The sequence below is a fragment of the Molossus molossus genome, unplaced genomic scaffold, assembly GCF_014108415.1.
Source record: "Molossus molossus isolate mMolMol1 unplaced genomic scaffold, mMolMol1.p scaffold_m16_p_11, whole genome shotgun sequence".
Taxonomy (NCBI): Eukaryota; Metazoa; Chordata; class Mammalia; order Chiroptera; family Molossidae; genus Molossus; species Molossus molossus.
In genome coordinates, this window is record NW_023425346.1 from 56,678,899 (window position 1) to 56,696,960 (window position 18,062).

An 18,062-nucleotide genomic window follows, 5' to 3' on the forward strand; every position below is an offset into this window, starting at 1 on the left:
TCCCAATCCTGCTTCAGGCATCTTTATGAATTGCTCTGTGGCTTAGCAGAACCTTATACTTAACTGGGTGTTTAAAAAATGCATGTTGAATTGAGTTAAGTGAGAGAATATTCATCTTTCTGAGATTATATGGTTATGTAGGGAAAAAGGCATCAATTTCTTAAAGACTAAAACAATTTAAGAGCAATCTGTTTGTAGCTATTAATCACACCTGAGCATATTTGACCTCTAGCGCTTTATTCAACTTGCGTAGATGGTCATTCTGTGAATGGGTTTCAGTAAAAGCCTGTAGCTGTTCTTCTAGCTGCTTAACTTTTATCTAGGGAAAAAACAAAAGAATAATAAACATAAACTGCATTAATTATATATATATATGTTTATATACTCCAAAAGGAAAAAAGATTTCACGAGTTTTGCAAAAAAAATTAGAGAATCCTTAAAACTTGTAAAAAGCAATCTTTAATTTTTCTAATCATGCTGTATCAACTGAAATACATAGCTATTTCAACAGCTCAAAGTAAGCTATATTCTTTTACATGTACAGAGATCATTCATTTTGTTTCTACTGCTTATGGAAACTCTAAAAGATAACATCAGAATCATTAATAAAATGTAAAATATATTCCATTTGCAGCCAAATTTTAATAAAATTTAAATGTATTCCATTTGTAGCCCAAAACATGAGCTTTTGGGATTTTTCTTACATACATAAAAATATACTTCATTTCTCTTGAGAAAGCTAAAAGAAGGTCAAAATCATGAATTATAGCTTCTATAGGATCATTAGTTTCACAAAGAAAGTTATTCTACACTGTAGTAATCTACTTAACCATTCTGTAATGTTGATTATCTGTCCCAGTGAGAATTAGATAACAGAGGTGTGCTCAATGCCTCGTTTTATAGGTTGGGGTCATGCGGGTGGCAACCAGTGATGTGTCTCTCTCACGTCGATGTGTCTCTCTCTCTCTTCCCCCTCTCTCCCTCCCGCTCTACCTGAAGATAAATTCAAAAATGTCCTTGGGTGAGGATAAAAAAAAAAGCTCACATATAGTGGCCAAATAGCTTTCTCTTTTTGGTGGACAACATACTGTTTCACAAGCCTGGTTTCTCAACTGCCCTTCACATAGGCTGCCATTTCTGGCCCAATCTTGTCTGCTAGCCCTAGAGTAAGCCCCTTGAGCAGATGAAATGAGGTTAACACTGAAGTGTTTGGCAAGCTTCTAGTGAGATTACTGATCAAATCAGCTCCACAGGTGCCAAGCCTATCTGGACTTCACTTCATACCATCTAGTCTAGTAGTCCTCAGCTATGGTACCCTATTGCCATAGCTGTCCCTGTTGGGGAAACTGAAAAAAGTACTGAAGCCTAGGACCTACTCCCTGAGATTCTAATTTAATAGTTCTGGGGTGTAAGCCTTGTCATAGGAATTTCCTTCTTACATTTTATTACACTTAAAAATTTAAAATTTAAATATACAGAAAAACTGGAAGAATTTTACTGTGAACAAGCATACACCCACCAACCAAATTCTACCATTAACAGTTTTTATATTTGCTTATCACATAGCTATCCATCTTTTACTTCCTCTATCCATCCATCAGATTCTTCTTTTTTTAAAGGTTTAGTTCAAAGTAAGAGAAGACATACACTTCCCAGCATGAGTTTTTAAAACTCCTCAGATGAGTCTACTGTGTAGCTAGGGCTAGGAACCAATGATTCTAAGAACCACTACTGGACTTGGTTTAAGGCAGGATTATCTCTATCAGTGGCAAGCTTTCTGCTCTGTGGGTATTCGAGGGACAGAACTCAGAGGCAGAAAAATAAGTAGTACCATCCCACTCACTCGAATCTATTCTATTGCCTCAGTACTAATTTCCAGGGCTCTTTTCAGGAATGTTACAAAAATTCAGCAAAAAAATAGAACATAAGCTCTCTACATTCTTGGTAAATGACCTTGCATTAAACAATTATAATAAAGCTTCAGACAGTCACAGGATGGACTTGGGCCTCAAAATTTTAGGTTCAGCATTATAGTGCAGGTATGTGAAGAGAAGTCACCTAGATTCTAATGTGGTAACAAAGTTAGGGAGGTTCAAAGGCTAGTCCAAAGTTACAGAATTAGTAAATGACAGTCTAGGTCTTCTCAAAATTCAGCAGTATTTAGTTTGACAATCGACATTAAAAAGATAGACAACAAAAATCAGAAAATGAAATCTCATACCTGGAGTTTTCCCTTTTCATAGGCCAGTTTGTTTTTACTCTCAGTGATTTTCCCCAAAACCTTTTCCACCTGCTGTCGGGCAAGCTGATAATGCAAACACAGACATCAATCAGTACCTCTTGGCATAGAAGGGAATAATCATTTTCCTTTTAAACAAGTATTTATACCCTTACTATTTCTCTAAGAATGAAACCCGGATTCTTCGTTATTGGCTACTGCTGCCTCTCATCTTTCCCTAGACAGCCAAGATAGTGCTGATATGCAACACGCAGGGAGACAGCTAAGCAAAGTGGGTGCCTCAAGAGGCCCAGAGTTTATTCTTTGTTTATTAATTCTATTTCTGTTACATTAACTATTTCTTTGTAGTTGCGATTCAACCCCAATGTGGGATGGCTGTATCAGTGGTTACAGATACACAGTTTGAGGATCATATAGTTTTTGAAGAAAACAGGATCTGTAAATGATCACAACCACTTCGGCTGTGATGCTTCGGTTATCATGGTTAAAGGCAGAATCTCAAAACACTGTTTTGATCAAACACTGAACACAGTATTATCTGAGACAAACATTACCAAAAGCTCTATAATTCATGAAATTACATATTTTCAATCATTCAAACAGCTTTTAATAATGACATTCTTTCCATGTCTTTTTCCTCAAACTTTGTCAGAGAAATAAGTATAGAGTTTTCTTCTCATTAAATTTTTGGCCTTGTTGGTAATTCAGGAACATATTAGTGATTAAATATAAAAAATTTCACCCTCCATAATCAATTTTAGTGTTAAATTTTAATAATAGGAAACACTGATATTTGCCAGATGTCAAAAGTATCTTCACAAATCAACTGTGGGGATAATACAGACACAAGCAAATGTGACTGAGAACACAAAGCCTTAGTCACTTAGGCCGACTAGCTGCACTATGGATCATCTGCAGTGAATCTGGAGTTTAAGGTCTTGGTAAATATTGACATAATTCACAATTTCTGGCTTACATTTGCTTCATTTGTGAATAATAAAACAGGGAGCCTTTTAAGCATTTAAAGTCAAAGAATTTAGACTTCTGTGTTATATTCAACTTTGGGCAAGCTGATCAAGATGAACCCGCATATGTAGAAATATTAATTTACAAAGACTTCCACACCATCTCTGACACACTTATAGCTATTCTTTAGCCATCACTTTGTACTGCATTTTATTTCAAGTATCGTGAATCCAACACACTTATTTCCAATTTAAAAAGAAAGACACATTCCAAAATAGATTACTCTATCACATGTAATTCATATTTTCCTCTGTTCAAAATAGTTTCATGATAGTATATGCTTTACAAGGGGGCACACTAGTCTGGATTTTGTTTTCTCCTTGGTAGTTGCCTTGACTAGAAGAATTAGGCCATTTTAGACAGTCTAGATTTGATTAAAAAAAGAAAAAACTAATGGAAAGCCATGAAGAGTCATCAGTCCTTATATACCATCTAGTCTAAAATATATACATTCATATATATTCATACATTCATGTACATTCATACATTCATATAAAGATGTATACTGAATATTAGGTGTCAGTGGGTTAGGTTATTAAACTATTATGACCATCTAAGTATTTGTCTTATCAAAGCAGTATTTACTTCATGTGTAATGTACATATTCATATATTGTTTCTTACAGTTATTATTATTATTATTATTTTTTATCCTCACCTGAGGACATTTTTGCATTTATCTTCAGATAGAGCAGGAGGGAAAGAGGGCGGGAAGAGAGAGAAAGAGAAACATTGATGTGAGAGAGACACATCAAGTGGCTGCCACCCACACGACCCAAACTGGGGCCGGGGACAAACTGCAACCGAGGTACGTGCCCTTAGCAGGAACTGAACCCGGGACTCTCTGGTCTGCGGGCCGATGCTCTAACCACTAAGCTAAACTGGCCAGGGTAAATTCCTGTTTTCTTAAATCCTCTGTTGTTTGAATGCTGTAAGGATTTATGCCACATTTAGCCTGAGTTATTCAGGACTTATGATAATTATTAACACACAAACAAATGAAGAAAACCCATCTCCTGACTTCTGATCTCTTTTTAAAAACTCGTTAGTCATTAATTTCTACGTCAGACTGACCTTTTTATACCCACCCCATGGTAATCAGATGTGTCTTGCTGAAGTTCTAGGCAAGCCAATTGATCTGCCAGGTGCTTATTCTTTTCCTCTAGAGCCTGCAGGTTGTGGGTTAATGCATTTATGTCTTCCTTTGAAAAACAAAAGGAGAAATAGGTAAGTATATCTTATCTTTAGATGTAGATAAATATATCTATTTATGCCAGATCTGAAAATATCAAATTATTTTAAAATGACATTTGCAAACTATAAAATACAAGGCATCTTATGAACATGTCTTCCAACCTTTACATTTGGGGATTTTCAATCTAATAGCTCTATGATGATTTTAAACATGTTTTTTATTCTTTTACATTTTTTCATCTTTTCTAGTTGTCTTCAGCAGAAGGGTTATTACAAATATACATGGTTCATATTTACTAGAAGTGGAAGTCCTTCTGGTATTTGGTATTTATTTAAATATTAATAACTACACAAGCCCATGAAATAATTAGCTACAAATCTTAAAGAATATGTCCAATATTTGATATGCTGAAAATTACAAAATACTGATGAAAGAAAATTAAAAAACCTAAATAAAATAGAGAAATAATTCACATTCACCTATTAGAAGATTCAACATTGCTAATTCTCTCTAATCCCAACCACCACTGTGGGGTAATTTACTGGCACCCTTCCTTTGGCAGGGTCTGAACTGGGGGGAGGGGGGGTGTTAGAAAATGTGCCTTATAAGAAATATTAAAGGGCATTCTTCAGGCTGAAATAAAAGGGCACTATAATAACTGGAATCCACATGATGGAATAAAGAGTATCAGTAAAAGTTACAATAACAGGTACACATAAAAGATATATAAAAATTGTATTTTTATTTGTAACTCATTTGGTTACCCATAAATAAAAATTATGTAGTAAAAGAAAGGACAAGGGAATTAAAATGGTGCACTAGAAGTATCTATTTAACACAAAAGAAGGCAGTAATGGGGAAACAGGGGGACAGAAAGCATATGACACACATAAAAGAAGCAAGTTGTCAAGTGGCAGATGTAAATCCCACCTATTAGTAATTAAACATTCCAACTAAAGCAGAGGTACACAGAATACATTTTTTAAAAAGACCCAACTATATGTGTTTATAAGAGACACATTTCAAATGAGCTTAAAGTAAATGGATAGAAAAAGATGTACTATGCAAATAGCAACCTGAAAAGAGTTGGAGTGGCTACATTAATAATAGACAAAATAGACATTAAGACAAAAATCTGTGAAATAAAGACAGGCATTATATATTGAAAAAGGGGTCAATTCATCAAGAGGATATAACATTTATAAATATACACGCATCTAACAAGAGAGCCCAAAAGTACATGAAGCAAAAACTGGAAGAACTGAAAGGAGAAATAAACAATTCAACAATAATATTTGGAGATTTCAATATCCCATTTTCAATAATGGATAGAACAAGCAGACAGAAGCTCAGTGAGGAAATAATTGGCTTGAATGTCACTATAAAGCAATTACACCTAACAGACATCTATAGAACAGTCCTCCAACCAATAGCAGAATATACATTTCTCTCTAGTGCCTATGCAACATTCTCCAGGATATGTCATATGTTAGGCCATAAGATACTTTTAAATAAAAAAGAACTGAAATGACACTAAGTATGTTCTCCAACTACAATGGAATAAAATTGGAAAGCAATAAAGAAGGAAATTTTGGAAATTCACATATATGGGAAAATTAACACTCTTTTAAATAACCAATGGGTCAAGAAGGCAATTATAAGGAAAATTAAAGAATATGTTGAGATGAATAAGATGAAAACACATGACAAAACTTATAGTATTAAGCTAATACAGTGCTTAAAATAAGTTTTATAGGTGTAGACACCTATATTATAAAAGAATATCTCAAATAAAAACCTAAGCTTCTATCTTAAGAAATCAGAAAAAAAATAAGATCAAATTAGATCCAAAACAAGCAGAAGGAACTACATAATAAATATTAGAACAGCCCTGGCTGGTTTGGTTCAGTGGTTGGACAGAAGGGTTTCGGGTTCAATATCCGGTCAAGGGCATGTATCTGAGTTGCAGATTCCATCCGTGGCCCTGCTACGGGTAGTGTTGGAGGCAACCACTCATTGTCTTTCTCACATTGATGTTTTTTCTTTCTCCCCCTCTCTTCCACCCTTATCTTAAAAAGAAAAATCAATGGAAAAATATTCTCAGGTGAGAATTAACAAAACAAACAAACAAAAAAACGAATTAGAGCAGATATAGACTAGAGAATAGAAAAAAATCAGCAAAACCATGTTGGTTCTTGAAAAGATCAGCAAAATTGACAAACCTTTAGCTGTACTAGCCAAGAAAAATAAAGTGAGAAGACACAAGTTACTAACATTAGGAATGAAAGAAGGGACAATACTACTGAACTTACAGAAATAAAGATAAGGGGCTACAACGAACAAAAGTATCCCAACAAATTAGATAACAGATGAAATGAATAAATTCATAGAAACACCCAAATACTGAAATTTTTTTTAAAAGTAGAAAACCTGAATAGACCTATAATAAGAAAAGAGATTGAATCAATAAGTTAAAAATAAGACAAAATAAAAAATTTCCCACAAAGAAAAACCAGATAGCTTCACTGGTGAATTCTACAAAACACTGAAAGAAAAATGATCACCAATCCATCACAAATTCTTCCCAAAAATATAAGGGGAGGGAAAACTTACAACATCATTTTAGTAGGCCAATATTACCTTGACACCAAAACCAGACAAAGACAGCACAAGAAAACTACAGAATAATACCTATTTATACAGATACAAAAATCCTCTACAAAATACCAGCAAGCTAAATTCAACAACATATAAAAATTATGTACCTGAGCAAGAGAAATTTATGCCCAGAATTAAAGCTTGACTTAATATTTGAAATCAATTAATGCAATATACCATAGTAATAGAATAAAGGACAAAATCCATAATATTATTTAACAGAAACAGAAAAAGCATTTGACAAAATTCAACACACTTGAATAATAAAACTTCTAAACAAACTAGGAATATAAGGTAATTTCCTCATCCTGCTAAAGGGCATTTACATAAAGCCCTCAGCTAACATCATATTAATGCTGACAAACTGAAACCTTCCCCCTATGATAACACAAGGGTGTCTGCTCTCACCACTTCAACACTGTATTGAAGTGTACTGAAGGTTCTAGCCAAGGCAATTACACAAGATAAATAAATAAAAAGCAGTAAAATTGGAATAGTGTTATCTCTATTTGCAAATGACACAATATTATATAGAGGAAATACATCAAAGATTGTATTAAGATTACAATACTCCCCAAATTGACCTACAGATTCAATACCTATGAAAATTCCAACTGCCTTTTTTTTTTTTTTCAGAAATAGAAAAGCTAATTTGAAACAATCTTGAAAAAAAAGTTGGAAGACTTGCACATCTAGATTTCAAACTTACCACAAAGCTATAGTAATCAAAACTGTGTGATACTGGCATAAGAAGGGACATATAGGTCAATGTAATAGAACTCAAAGTCTAGAAATAAGCCCACACAGCTATAGTTCATTTATTTTCTATAGTTAATTGATTTTTGACAATTGATGAATTGACTGGTTTTTTTCTTTCTTTTTTTTTTCTTTTATTTTTTTTATTTATTTATTTTTAAATGAATTTTTTACTTATTTTTTTGTTACAGATATTTTACCTTTTTACCCCATTGGCACCCCCCACCCCACCCTACCTCCGCCCCGTCCCCAGCTTAGTTGTCCATGTCCATTGGTCATGCATACATGCATATAAGTTCTGTGGTTTATCTCTTCCCACCCCCCACCCCCCCCACCCCCTCTTCTGAGGGATGTCAGTCTGTGCCCTACTTCCATGTTTCTGGGTCTACTGTATTCCTCAGACTGTTATGTTCATTATATTCCGTATATAAGTGAGATCATGTGGTATTTGTCTTTTTCTGCTTGACTTCTTTCACTTAGGATAATACTTTCCAGGTCCCTCCATGTCGTCTCAAAGGATAAGAGATCTTTCTTTCTTACCGCTGCATAGTACTCCATTGTGTATATGTACCACTGCTTTTTTATCCATTCGTCTACTGATGGACACTTGGGCTGTTTCCAGATCTTAGCTATTGTAAATAGTGCTGCTATGAACATGGGGGTACATATATTCTTCCTGATTGGTGTTTCAGGCTTCTTAGGGTATATTCCCAGCACTGGGATCACTGGGTCAAATGGAAGTTCAATTTTTAATTTTTTGAGGTAGCACCATATTGTTTTCCATAGCGGCTGCACCAGTCTGCATTCCCACGAGCAGTGTATTAGAATCCCCTTTTCTCCACACCCTCGCCAACACTTGTTGTTTGATGATTTGTTGATGGCGGCCATTCTGACAGGTGTGAGGTGATACCTCATTGTTGTTTTAATTTGCATCTCTCTGATGATTAGTGATGTTGAGCATTTCTTCATATGTCTCTTGGCCATTTGTATGTCCTGTTTGGAGAGGTGTCTATTCTGACTGATTTTTTTCAATGGGAAGAATAGTTTGTTCAAAAACGAGTGCTGGGACACTGGATATCCATAGTCAAAATAATGAAATTAACCTCTATCTCATGCCATACATAAAATTAACTCAAAATGAACCTAAATATAATATGTAAAACTATAAAATTCTTAAAATAAAAAGCAGGTATAAATCTTTGTGACTTGGGTTAGGCAACAGTTCTCAGATGTGATATCTAAAGTATAAGCAACCAAAGAAAAAATAAATTAAACTTTATAAAAATCTAAAACTTTAAAAAGACAACCCATAAAATGAGAGAAAATATCTGCAAATCACTTCTGATAAGGGTCTACCCTACTCAAAATATATAAAAAACTCTTACAACATAACATTTAAAATACAAAACACCCAATTTAAAAACAGGCAAAGGATCTAAATAGACATTTATCCAAAGAAGATATACAAGTGGCCAATAAGCACACACACGTGCGCACACACACAGATCAGTATTAACATTTAAGAAATGCAAATCAAAACCACAATGAGAAATCACTTTTGCACACACTAAGATAGCTATAATAAAAAAAAATAACTAACAGGTGTTGATAAGGATGTGGAGAAACTGGAATCCTTGTACATTGCTGATGAGAATATAAAATGGTTTAGCACCATGGAAAACAGTCTAGAAAGTAAAACCTTACATTAACTTTCCATATGACTCAGTAATTCCACTTCTAGGAATATAACCTAAAAAACTGAAAACAGGTACTCAAACAAATACACGTATACATGTTTATAGCAGCACTAATCACCACAGCTAAAAGGTGGAACACCACAAATGTCCACTAACAGATGAACAAATAAATTGTGGTATACATGTGGGAGGCAGAAGCACAAACCGCCCTTGCCCCTGTGTAGCTGAAAATCCACGTATAATTTTGACTCCCCCCAAACTTAAGTTGTCCCTTGGTATTCACAAGGAATTGGTTCTAGGACCCCTGTGGATACCAAACTCCACAGATGCTCAAGTCCCCTGTGTTAAATGGCTTAGATCAATGCACACAGTCGGCCCTCCACATCTGTGGACTCCCAACCATAGGTCAAAAACAGTACAGGTATTTAATGAAAAAGATCCATGTCTAAGTGGACCCATGCAGTTCAAACCCGTGTTGTTCAAGAGTCAACTATCTGCCCTGGCCGGTTTGGCTCAGCGGTTAGAGCGTTGGCCTGCGGTCCAGAGAGACCCGGGTTCGGTTCCCACTAAGAGCATGTACCTCGGTTGCAGTTTGTCCCCGGCCCTGGTTGGTCGTGCAGGTGGCAGCCACTCGATGTGTCCCTTTCACATCGATGTTTCTCTCTCTCTCTCTCACTTCCTCTCTCTCCCTCCCACTCTATCTGTACAAAAAATGGAAAAATGTCCTCAGGTGAGGATGAAAAAAAAAAAAATCAAGAGTCAACTGTCTGAGGAACGGGGTAGTCCCAGAGACGTGGAAGTGGGGTACAGACTGACAATCCCCAGAAGAAGGGGAACAATGGACATGGACAACAAGCTGGGGACAGGGCGGGGAGGGAGGGGGAATCAGTGGGGGGAAAACGAGAAACATCTGTAACAAAAATTAATTAGTTAAAAAAATTTAAAAATTTAAAAAAAGAGTCAACTCTATATATACACAATAAATATTACTCAGCCATTAAAAGAAAAGAAGTACTGATACCTATAACAATGTGAACGAACCTAAAAGACATTATGCTAAGTGAAAGAAGCCAGACAAAAAATATCACATATTGCATGAATATATTTATATGTAAAACACAGAATAGGTAAATCTAGAGTAAGAATGAAGATTGGTGGTTGTCAGAGGCAGGAGGAAGGAAGGAATAAGATATGATTGCTTAAAAGGAGTGGTTTCGTTTCCAGGTGATGAAAACATTTTGGAACTAGACAGAATGTTGTGGTGGTTGCACAATACTGTGGATGTACTAAATGCCATGAACAGTTCCCTTTAAAATGATTGATTTTATATTATGTGAATTTCACCTCAATTTAAGAAACAAAAAATGAGATACTTCACATCCTCTAAGATGGATAGAATAAAGTTTTATTTTTTTAATATTCAAGTAAAAATTTATTGACCTTAGTGAGAAAGAATTCTTAAGTATTTAATATTGCTTCTAATTTATCATAGGAGTTACTTCCCAAAACTGTTAATCAAAGCTGGACTGAAACATATTTGGGAAATATGGCAATGTTATTTATATAAGTAGACCACACTATAAGTCTACTGGAGATCTAAAGGAATTTGTTTTGTGGAATTTGAAACAAAAGAACAAGTATCAAAAGCTTTTGAGGTGGGTCCAAAATATTTTTAGTTTCAAAGCAAGTACATCCACATTTAAGCATCAGGGAGCCCAGTCTTGAAAAATCTTGGAATCATGGCCATCCTTTAACGCTTTGCTGAAACAAAACTGAGTTATGAGGATGGTGACTGCTGTTTGGGTGATATATTTTTTTTAAAGCAGACAATAACAAGTATAAGTGAGGATGTGGAGCTATTGGAATCCTCATACACTGCAGGTGGGTTTATAAAATAGTACTCACTTTACGAAGGTTTGGTAGTTTCTCAAAATGATAAACAGACTTACCACACAACCCAGTAGTTTCACTCCTAGGTATATACCAAAGAAAATTAAAAACATATGCTCACCAAAAAACTGTGCACATTCATTGCATTATTCTTAGTAGCTAAAAAGTGGAAACAGCCTGAATGTCTTTCAGTTGAGGAATGGATAAACAAAATGTGGTATATTCATACACCAAATATTATTCAACTAAAAATAGAATGAAGTACTGACATATGCTACAATATGGATAAACCTTGAAAGCATGATGCTTAGTGAAAGAAGCCACACCCAAAAGGCTATATACTGTTTGATTCTGTTGATATGAAATGCCCAGAACAGATAAATCCAGATACAAAAGAATACAGTAGATACCAGGGGCTGGGTGCAGGGGCAAAGAGAGTGACTGCTAATGGGTACTGGACTTCGTTCTGGAGTGATAGAAAGATTCTAGAATTAGATAGTGGTGACATTTGCACAGTCTTGTGAATACGCTAAAAAACACTGAATTGTATTATTTTAAGAAGGTGAATTTTACAGTATAATTATATCTCAATAATAAAAGGTACTAGAATAACCAGACATCCACCTGACAATAACATGAACCTTGAACTGTACCTTGAATAATATACAAAAATTAACTTGAATAGGATCATAGACCTCACGTAAAACCGAAGACTATAAAGCTTCTAGAGAAGAACAAAGGAGAAAATCTTTGTGAACTTACGTAAATGCGTCTTTGTTATGACACAAAAAAGTATGATCCATAGAATTTTAAAACCTGATAATCTAAACATCAAAATATAAAACTTCTGCTCTTTGAGAGAGCACGAAAAGACAAGGCATAAAATGAAAGAAAGTATATGTAACACATATACCTGACAAAAGATTTGTATATCCATATATAAAATTTTTCTTAAGAATTAATGAGACCATATTTTAAAATCTCTGAAAAATCAATAGTAAGAAAGTAAATAATTGAATTAAAAATGGTTAAAAGATTTGAAGAGACAATTGTGGATGGCAAATAAGTAGATGAAAAGATACTCAATATTATTAGTCATTGAAGAAATGCAATTACAGCCACAATGATATACCACTACACAACAGTTACAATGGCTAAACTGAAAAGCACTGACAATACCAAAGGTTGGTGAGAATGCAGAAACTACAACTCATATATTACTGGCAGGAATGCAAGATGATACACATCCTTTGCAAAACAGTTGAGTAGTTTCTTATTCAAACAAATCTTCACCATAGGATCCAGAAATCAAACTCATGATATTTACTCAAGGGAAATAAAAATATATGTTCATATGTGAATATTCATACAGGAAACAACCCAAATGTCCTCATTTGGCAAATGGGAAAAGAAACTGTGACACGTTGTATGTTGGAACACAAACGATGACACAACAACGTGGATGGACATCAAATGCTTTATGCTAAATAAAAGAAGCCAGACTTAAAATGTACCAATTATATTATTCCATTTACATGATATTCTGTCTGGAAAAGATAACTACAGGGAGAGAAAAACAGATTAGTGGCTACAAGGGGATGTTGCCAGTATGGAGAAAGAGGTTGATTACAAAGGGACAGAAGGGAATTTTCCGGGATGAGAGAAATGTTCTATATTTTGATTGTGGTGGTAACTGTATGCTTGCATGTGTTTACCAAAACTCATACAGCCAAACACACAAAAAAGGGTGAATTTCACTATGTAAATTATAACGCAATAAATCAGATTTCAAAAATAACAAAAACAAAAAAGAACCCTCTAAGAAGCTCATATCTTTCAGTCCCATCACCTTACACTTACCCTGCATTAAGACAACTGAAATCAGACAAATAATGTTGTGTTTAAACCACAGACATACAACATTTGCCTTAGCCTAACATTCACTAACATTTAAAAAAATTTATTTATCTTTGTTACAGATGTTTCTCCTTTTTCCCCACTGACATCCTCCATATTCACTAACACTTGTAAGAAAAAGCATTAATGAGCCCAGCTGGTTGGCTCAGTGGTTGAGCCTCGACCCATGCACCAAGAGGCCACAGATTCAATTCCCAGTCAGGGCACATGCCCAGGTTGTGGCCCGATCCCCAGTGGGGGGCATGCAGGAGGCAGCTGATCGATGTGCTCTCTTATGGATGTTTCTATCTCTCTCTCCCTCTCCCTTCCTCTCTCTAAAAAAATCAATAGAGAAAAAAAAACAACAACAACAGGATTCTGTGGTCTGAACAGAATATTTAAAAACAAAACCCAAAAATTATTTTAAAAAAGCATTAATGAATTTAATAGTAGCTATCAATTTTCTAAAATTTAAAAAGCAGATTTGAGGCCAAATTGACACCAACAAAGTCCTTACCATTAGAAGTTAGTTTCATTTAACGATTTTTGACAGTGGACTATTTTCAATTTACTCAATATGAGTGACTAACCCACAGGTGGCACCTGCCAGCTTGGTGAATGGTATTTGAGCTTGGGCTAAGAATTTAGCTTTTCTCTTGTTCCCAATTTTTAAATTAAAAGTTAATATATGGTGATACAAGTGCTATTTAGTTCAGCCAGAAGCCAAGGAACAGTCAAGGCCTGATGTCTATATTGACACCTGTTGCTGGACTGTTTGGGATAGGCTAATTTTTGATGCTCTAGATATATTTTCTAGCTAACGGTGATACATAATCCTAACTCTCTTCAAATTTTGAAATGTAAGCGGTAATGTTTAAATATTATTTTTTGTTTTACTTTAATAAGAATTGTATTTGTTTCTCTGGCCATGCTAAGGGTACCCAGCAGATAAAGTGGCAGGTGCTAAAGGTACTTAGGAAGCCTAAGTCAGGTTTAAAAAAACAAACAAAAAAACAGCATTGTCAGCAATGGTCCCTTTGCTGCCCACATGCCCATTAGCTCACTCTCAGGGGACTTCCTGGCTAAACAGAAGGGCCAGAGGCATGATGATTCACTGGCAAACACCAGATCCTTCCCCATAAGCAGGCTTATGCTGCAGACTGGAGTGCTCTGAGTTGCATCCAGCTTCTTGGCTTCTCTATTCCCCCACACCTTGGTATGCAACAAAATAACCCATCTCGTCACTAAGATAGGCTGATACAGAAGACAATGACACAGAAGAAAATGAAATATAGTGCAGTAAAATGTGGAATACCTTGTTTTTAGCTAATTCTTTTTCCAAATTGCACTTTTCTTGTGCTATTTCTTTCTCTGCTTTATTAACCTGCCCAAAGGGGAAAAGAAAGAAATGGGTCAATGTTAAAGCAGCTGACAAGCTCTACTATAGCAGACATACCCTGCATGTCAATTAATACCTACACTGCAGAGATAGCACATCCTCTCAGAAAAGGGGCCACTCAGGGAGTCTCTGAAGCAAAGCAGACTTCACAAATAGCCCTGAAATTAGAAAGACACGTCTGCATGTCAGACTCTGCTAAGTTCCTTCCTAACTAGGAAGACTGGGCCATTCTCCCTTAACCTACATTATTTCACTCTTTCAGGGGAAATCAATTTTGTAAATCAAGCCCCTATATTAACACGAGGATGTGTGTGAACTATTAGCTAACATTCACTAATGCTGTATAAATATGGGTGTACACTATTTGGCACAGACTATTTCACGTGCTAAAAGACATAGATTAGCTACCTAAAGTTTTCTTTAATGGGCAACTCTGACATACTGTATCTGAATTTATTTCTTGGCTTTTGCACTTAAAATACAATTTTAAAACAAGACGACCACCATAATCAGGAGCAAACATAAAACTGCCTGTACCTACCTCTTTCTGAAGTCTTTCTTTCTCTTCTAGCAGTGATGTCTTCTCTTGCAATGATGCTTCCAGTTCACCTCGCAATCTTGCAATGGTTGATTCTAGCAGCTCTTTTTGCACTGCTGTCCTCTTCTCGGCATCCTGTGCCTTCTGGACACACTGATTATGCTCAAGGATTAAATGATCCCTACAGGAAATGACCAAGGAGATACAAAAGCTACGTGGGAGTTCTTTAACAGAAAGATGAAATGATCTTATAGAACATATCTCTTGCCTGAGAGCAGTTATCACAATGTTCTACCAAAACAAGTTCCTTGAGGACAGTCTTTTTATTTTTTCAAATTAATTAATTTATTTATTTTTGTTATAGATGTTTCTCCTTTTCCCCCCACTGATTCACCCCTCTCCCTCCCTTCCCACCCTGTCCCCAGCTTTGTTGTCCATGTCCATTGTTCATGCATACATGCATATAAGTTCTGTGGTTTATCCCCCCCTACCCCCACCCCTTCTGACGAATGTCAGTCTGTACACCACTTCCATGTCTCTGGGACTACCCCATTACTCAGACTGTTACACTCATTATATTCCACAAATAAGTGAGATCATATGATATTTGTCTTTCTCTGTTTGGCTTGTTTCGCTTAGGGTAATAGTTTCCAGGTCCCTCCATGTCATCTCAAAGAATAAGAGATCTTTCTTTCTTACAGCTGCATAGTACTCCATTGTGTATATGTACCACAGCTTTTTTAGTTGAGGGCAGTTTTTTTGTGGCTGGCCCAGAAAATGCAGAATTAATTTTCACTAAAGATAAGAAATACAAATGCAAGAACACAAGATGCATAAGAAGTTGCCCATAATTTACTTACAGATGTGTTTGGAGTTGAATTTTCTCATTTTGAACATTCTGCAGCTCACTTGTGATACTGGCATGGGCTGCATCCAGTAGTAAGTTTTGTTCTTGAAATGTCTGTGTCATCCTTTTCTGCTCTACCTGAGTGTTAGACGTAATATTAAAAGCTGAGATTCCAGCCTGGCTGATGTGGTTCAGTGGTTGAGCATCGACCCATGCACCAAGAGGTCACTGGTTCGATTCCCAATTAGGGCACATGCCCAGATTGTGGGCCAAACCCCTGGTGGGGGGCATGCAGGAGGCAGCCAATCAATGTTCTCTCTCATCAATGTTTCTCTCTCTCCTCCCTTCCTCTCTCTCTAAAATCAATAAGGAAAAATTTCAAATTATATTAAAAAATAAAAGCTGAGATTCCAGCCCTGGCCAGTATGGCTCAGCAGTTAGAGCATTGGTCCTCAGACTGAAGGTCTTGGGTTCGATTCCATCAAGGGTTTCATTCATAACTGATCAAAGATACTGAATTAGCTTAGAAAGAAATTATACACACACACACACATATATATGCATATATATAAATCCTCTTTAAAAGTTTTTTTAATGCCCTTCTTTGTTCCCACCCTAACTTGATCCAATTCTATCATTTTATAGCTCTACTAACCAAAAATAAAGACTCATTATTTACCAGCTGGTTGCAAAATTCATAAAACTTCTAAAAGGAACATATTTTTAGATGTAACATTTATATTAAGAATAATTTTGGTACTTTAAAATTTCAATATAAGCCCTGCCGGTTTGGCTCAGTGGTTAGAGTGTTGGCCCGCAGACCAGAGTCCCAGGTTCGAATCTGGCCAAGGGCACATACCTTGGCTGCAGTTTGTCCCCGGCCCCAGTTAGGGTCATGCAGGTGGCAACCAATTGATGTGTCTCTCTCACATCGATGTTTCTCTGTCTCCCCCTCCCCCTCCCACTCTGTCTAAAGATAAATGTAAAAATATTCTTGGGTGAGGATCAAAAAAAAAATTTCAAATAATACATACTTTATTTTTTAAAGTAAAACTGTATCAATTACATAAAGTGAAAAGCCACTCCATGGCTATCACATCCCCTAACTCTCTAGGAACAATCACGTTTAATAGTTTGATGTGAATTATTTTGAGAATATCTAACATTGCACTCAGACACTGTTACTATAATTGTTTTTGCACAGTTTATCTTCTCCGGCTCACCACTTTGGAATGATCAAAACATAACATTTTTACATATACCCTCTCTACATATAATTTATAAAGCTTTTGCAAATACAGTACATATTAACAATTACTTTTATAACAATTACTTTTGAAAACACATTTTAAAACACCTATTTGATTGCAAAGCAAAACTTCATACCTTCACACTTGGTAAAATAGAATCCCACTTGTGTAATGTTCCAGAGTTTTAAAATGTTTGTGACAGTGTTACGTACATATGTGACATTATTCAGTCTTCTAAATTTTAAGTTCCATGAAAGTAGGGATTTTGTCTTGTTCACCACTATAATCCTATCTAGACCCAGCACGGTAACTATACAGAGTAAACACCAGATGTTTGTTGAATTAATGAAAATAATTTGAGTACCTATTGTGTACAAAATATGCTTAGCACTGTGGGAAATAATAAAGACATGTAAGACAATGTCCTTTCTTCTATAAAACAATGTTATACAGAAAATGAGCTATGCATGTAAATCACTACTATGAAATGCAGAAACAGAGGAAGCATAGTATTAAAGGAGGTAATATATGTGAAATCTTTAGCACAATGCTTGGTATGTGGTTAGTATACTCCAAAAAGATTAGAGCTATTATTACTAGTCTATTTGGTGTCCCAGGAGTACAAGTTGTAAGAGAAAACTGATCCCTGCTGATTGATCAAGGTTCCTGATG

At 35.6% G+C, this 18,062-nt stretch overlaps 1 protein-coding gene across 1 annotated transcript in view; it reads right to left on the reverse strand.

The window, feature by feature from the left end:
* Positions 1-212: 212 nt before the first annotated feature.
* Positions 213-18,062, reverse strand: part of LOC118625364 (coiled-coil domain-containing protein 150-like) — a 51,045-nt gene continuing 33,195 nt past the window's right edge. Inside the window, exons 10-15 of the mRNA XM_036254291.1 lie at positions 16,154-16,278; positions 15,297-15,474; positions 14,672-14,740; positions 4,339-4,466; positions 2,222-2,305; positions 213-319 (exon numbers count right to left, since the gene is read on the reverse strand). Of these exons, the coding sequence (XP_036110184.1) occupies positions 316-319; positions 2,222-2,305; positions 4,339-4,466; positions 14,672-14,740; positions 15,297-15,474; positions 16,154-16,278 (588 nt within the window). The 3' untranslated portion in view covers positions 213-315. The remainder of the gene's footprint in view (positions 320-2,221; positions 2,306-4,338; positions 4,467-14,671; positions 14,741-15,296; positions 15,475-16,153; positions 16,279-18,062) is intronic.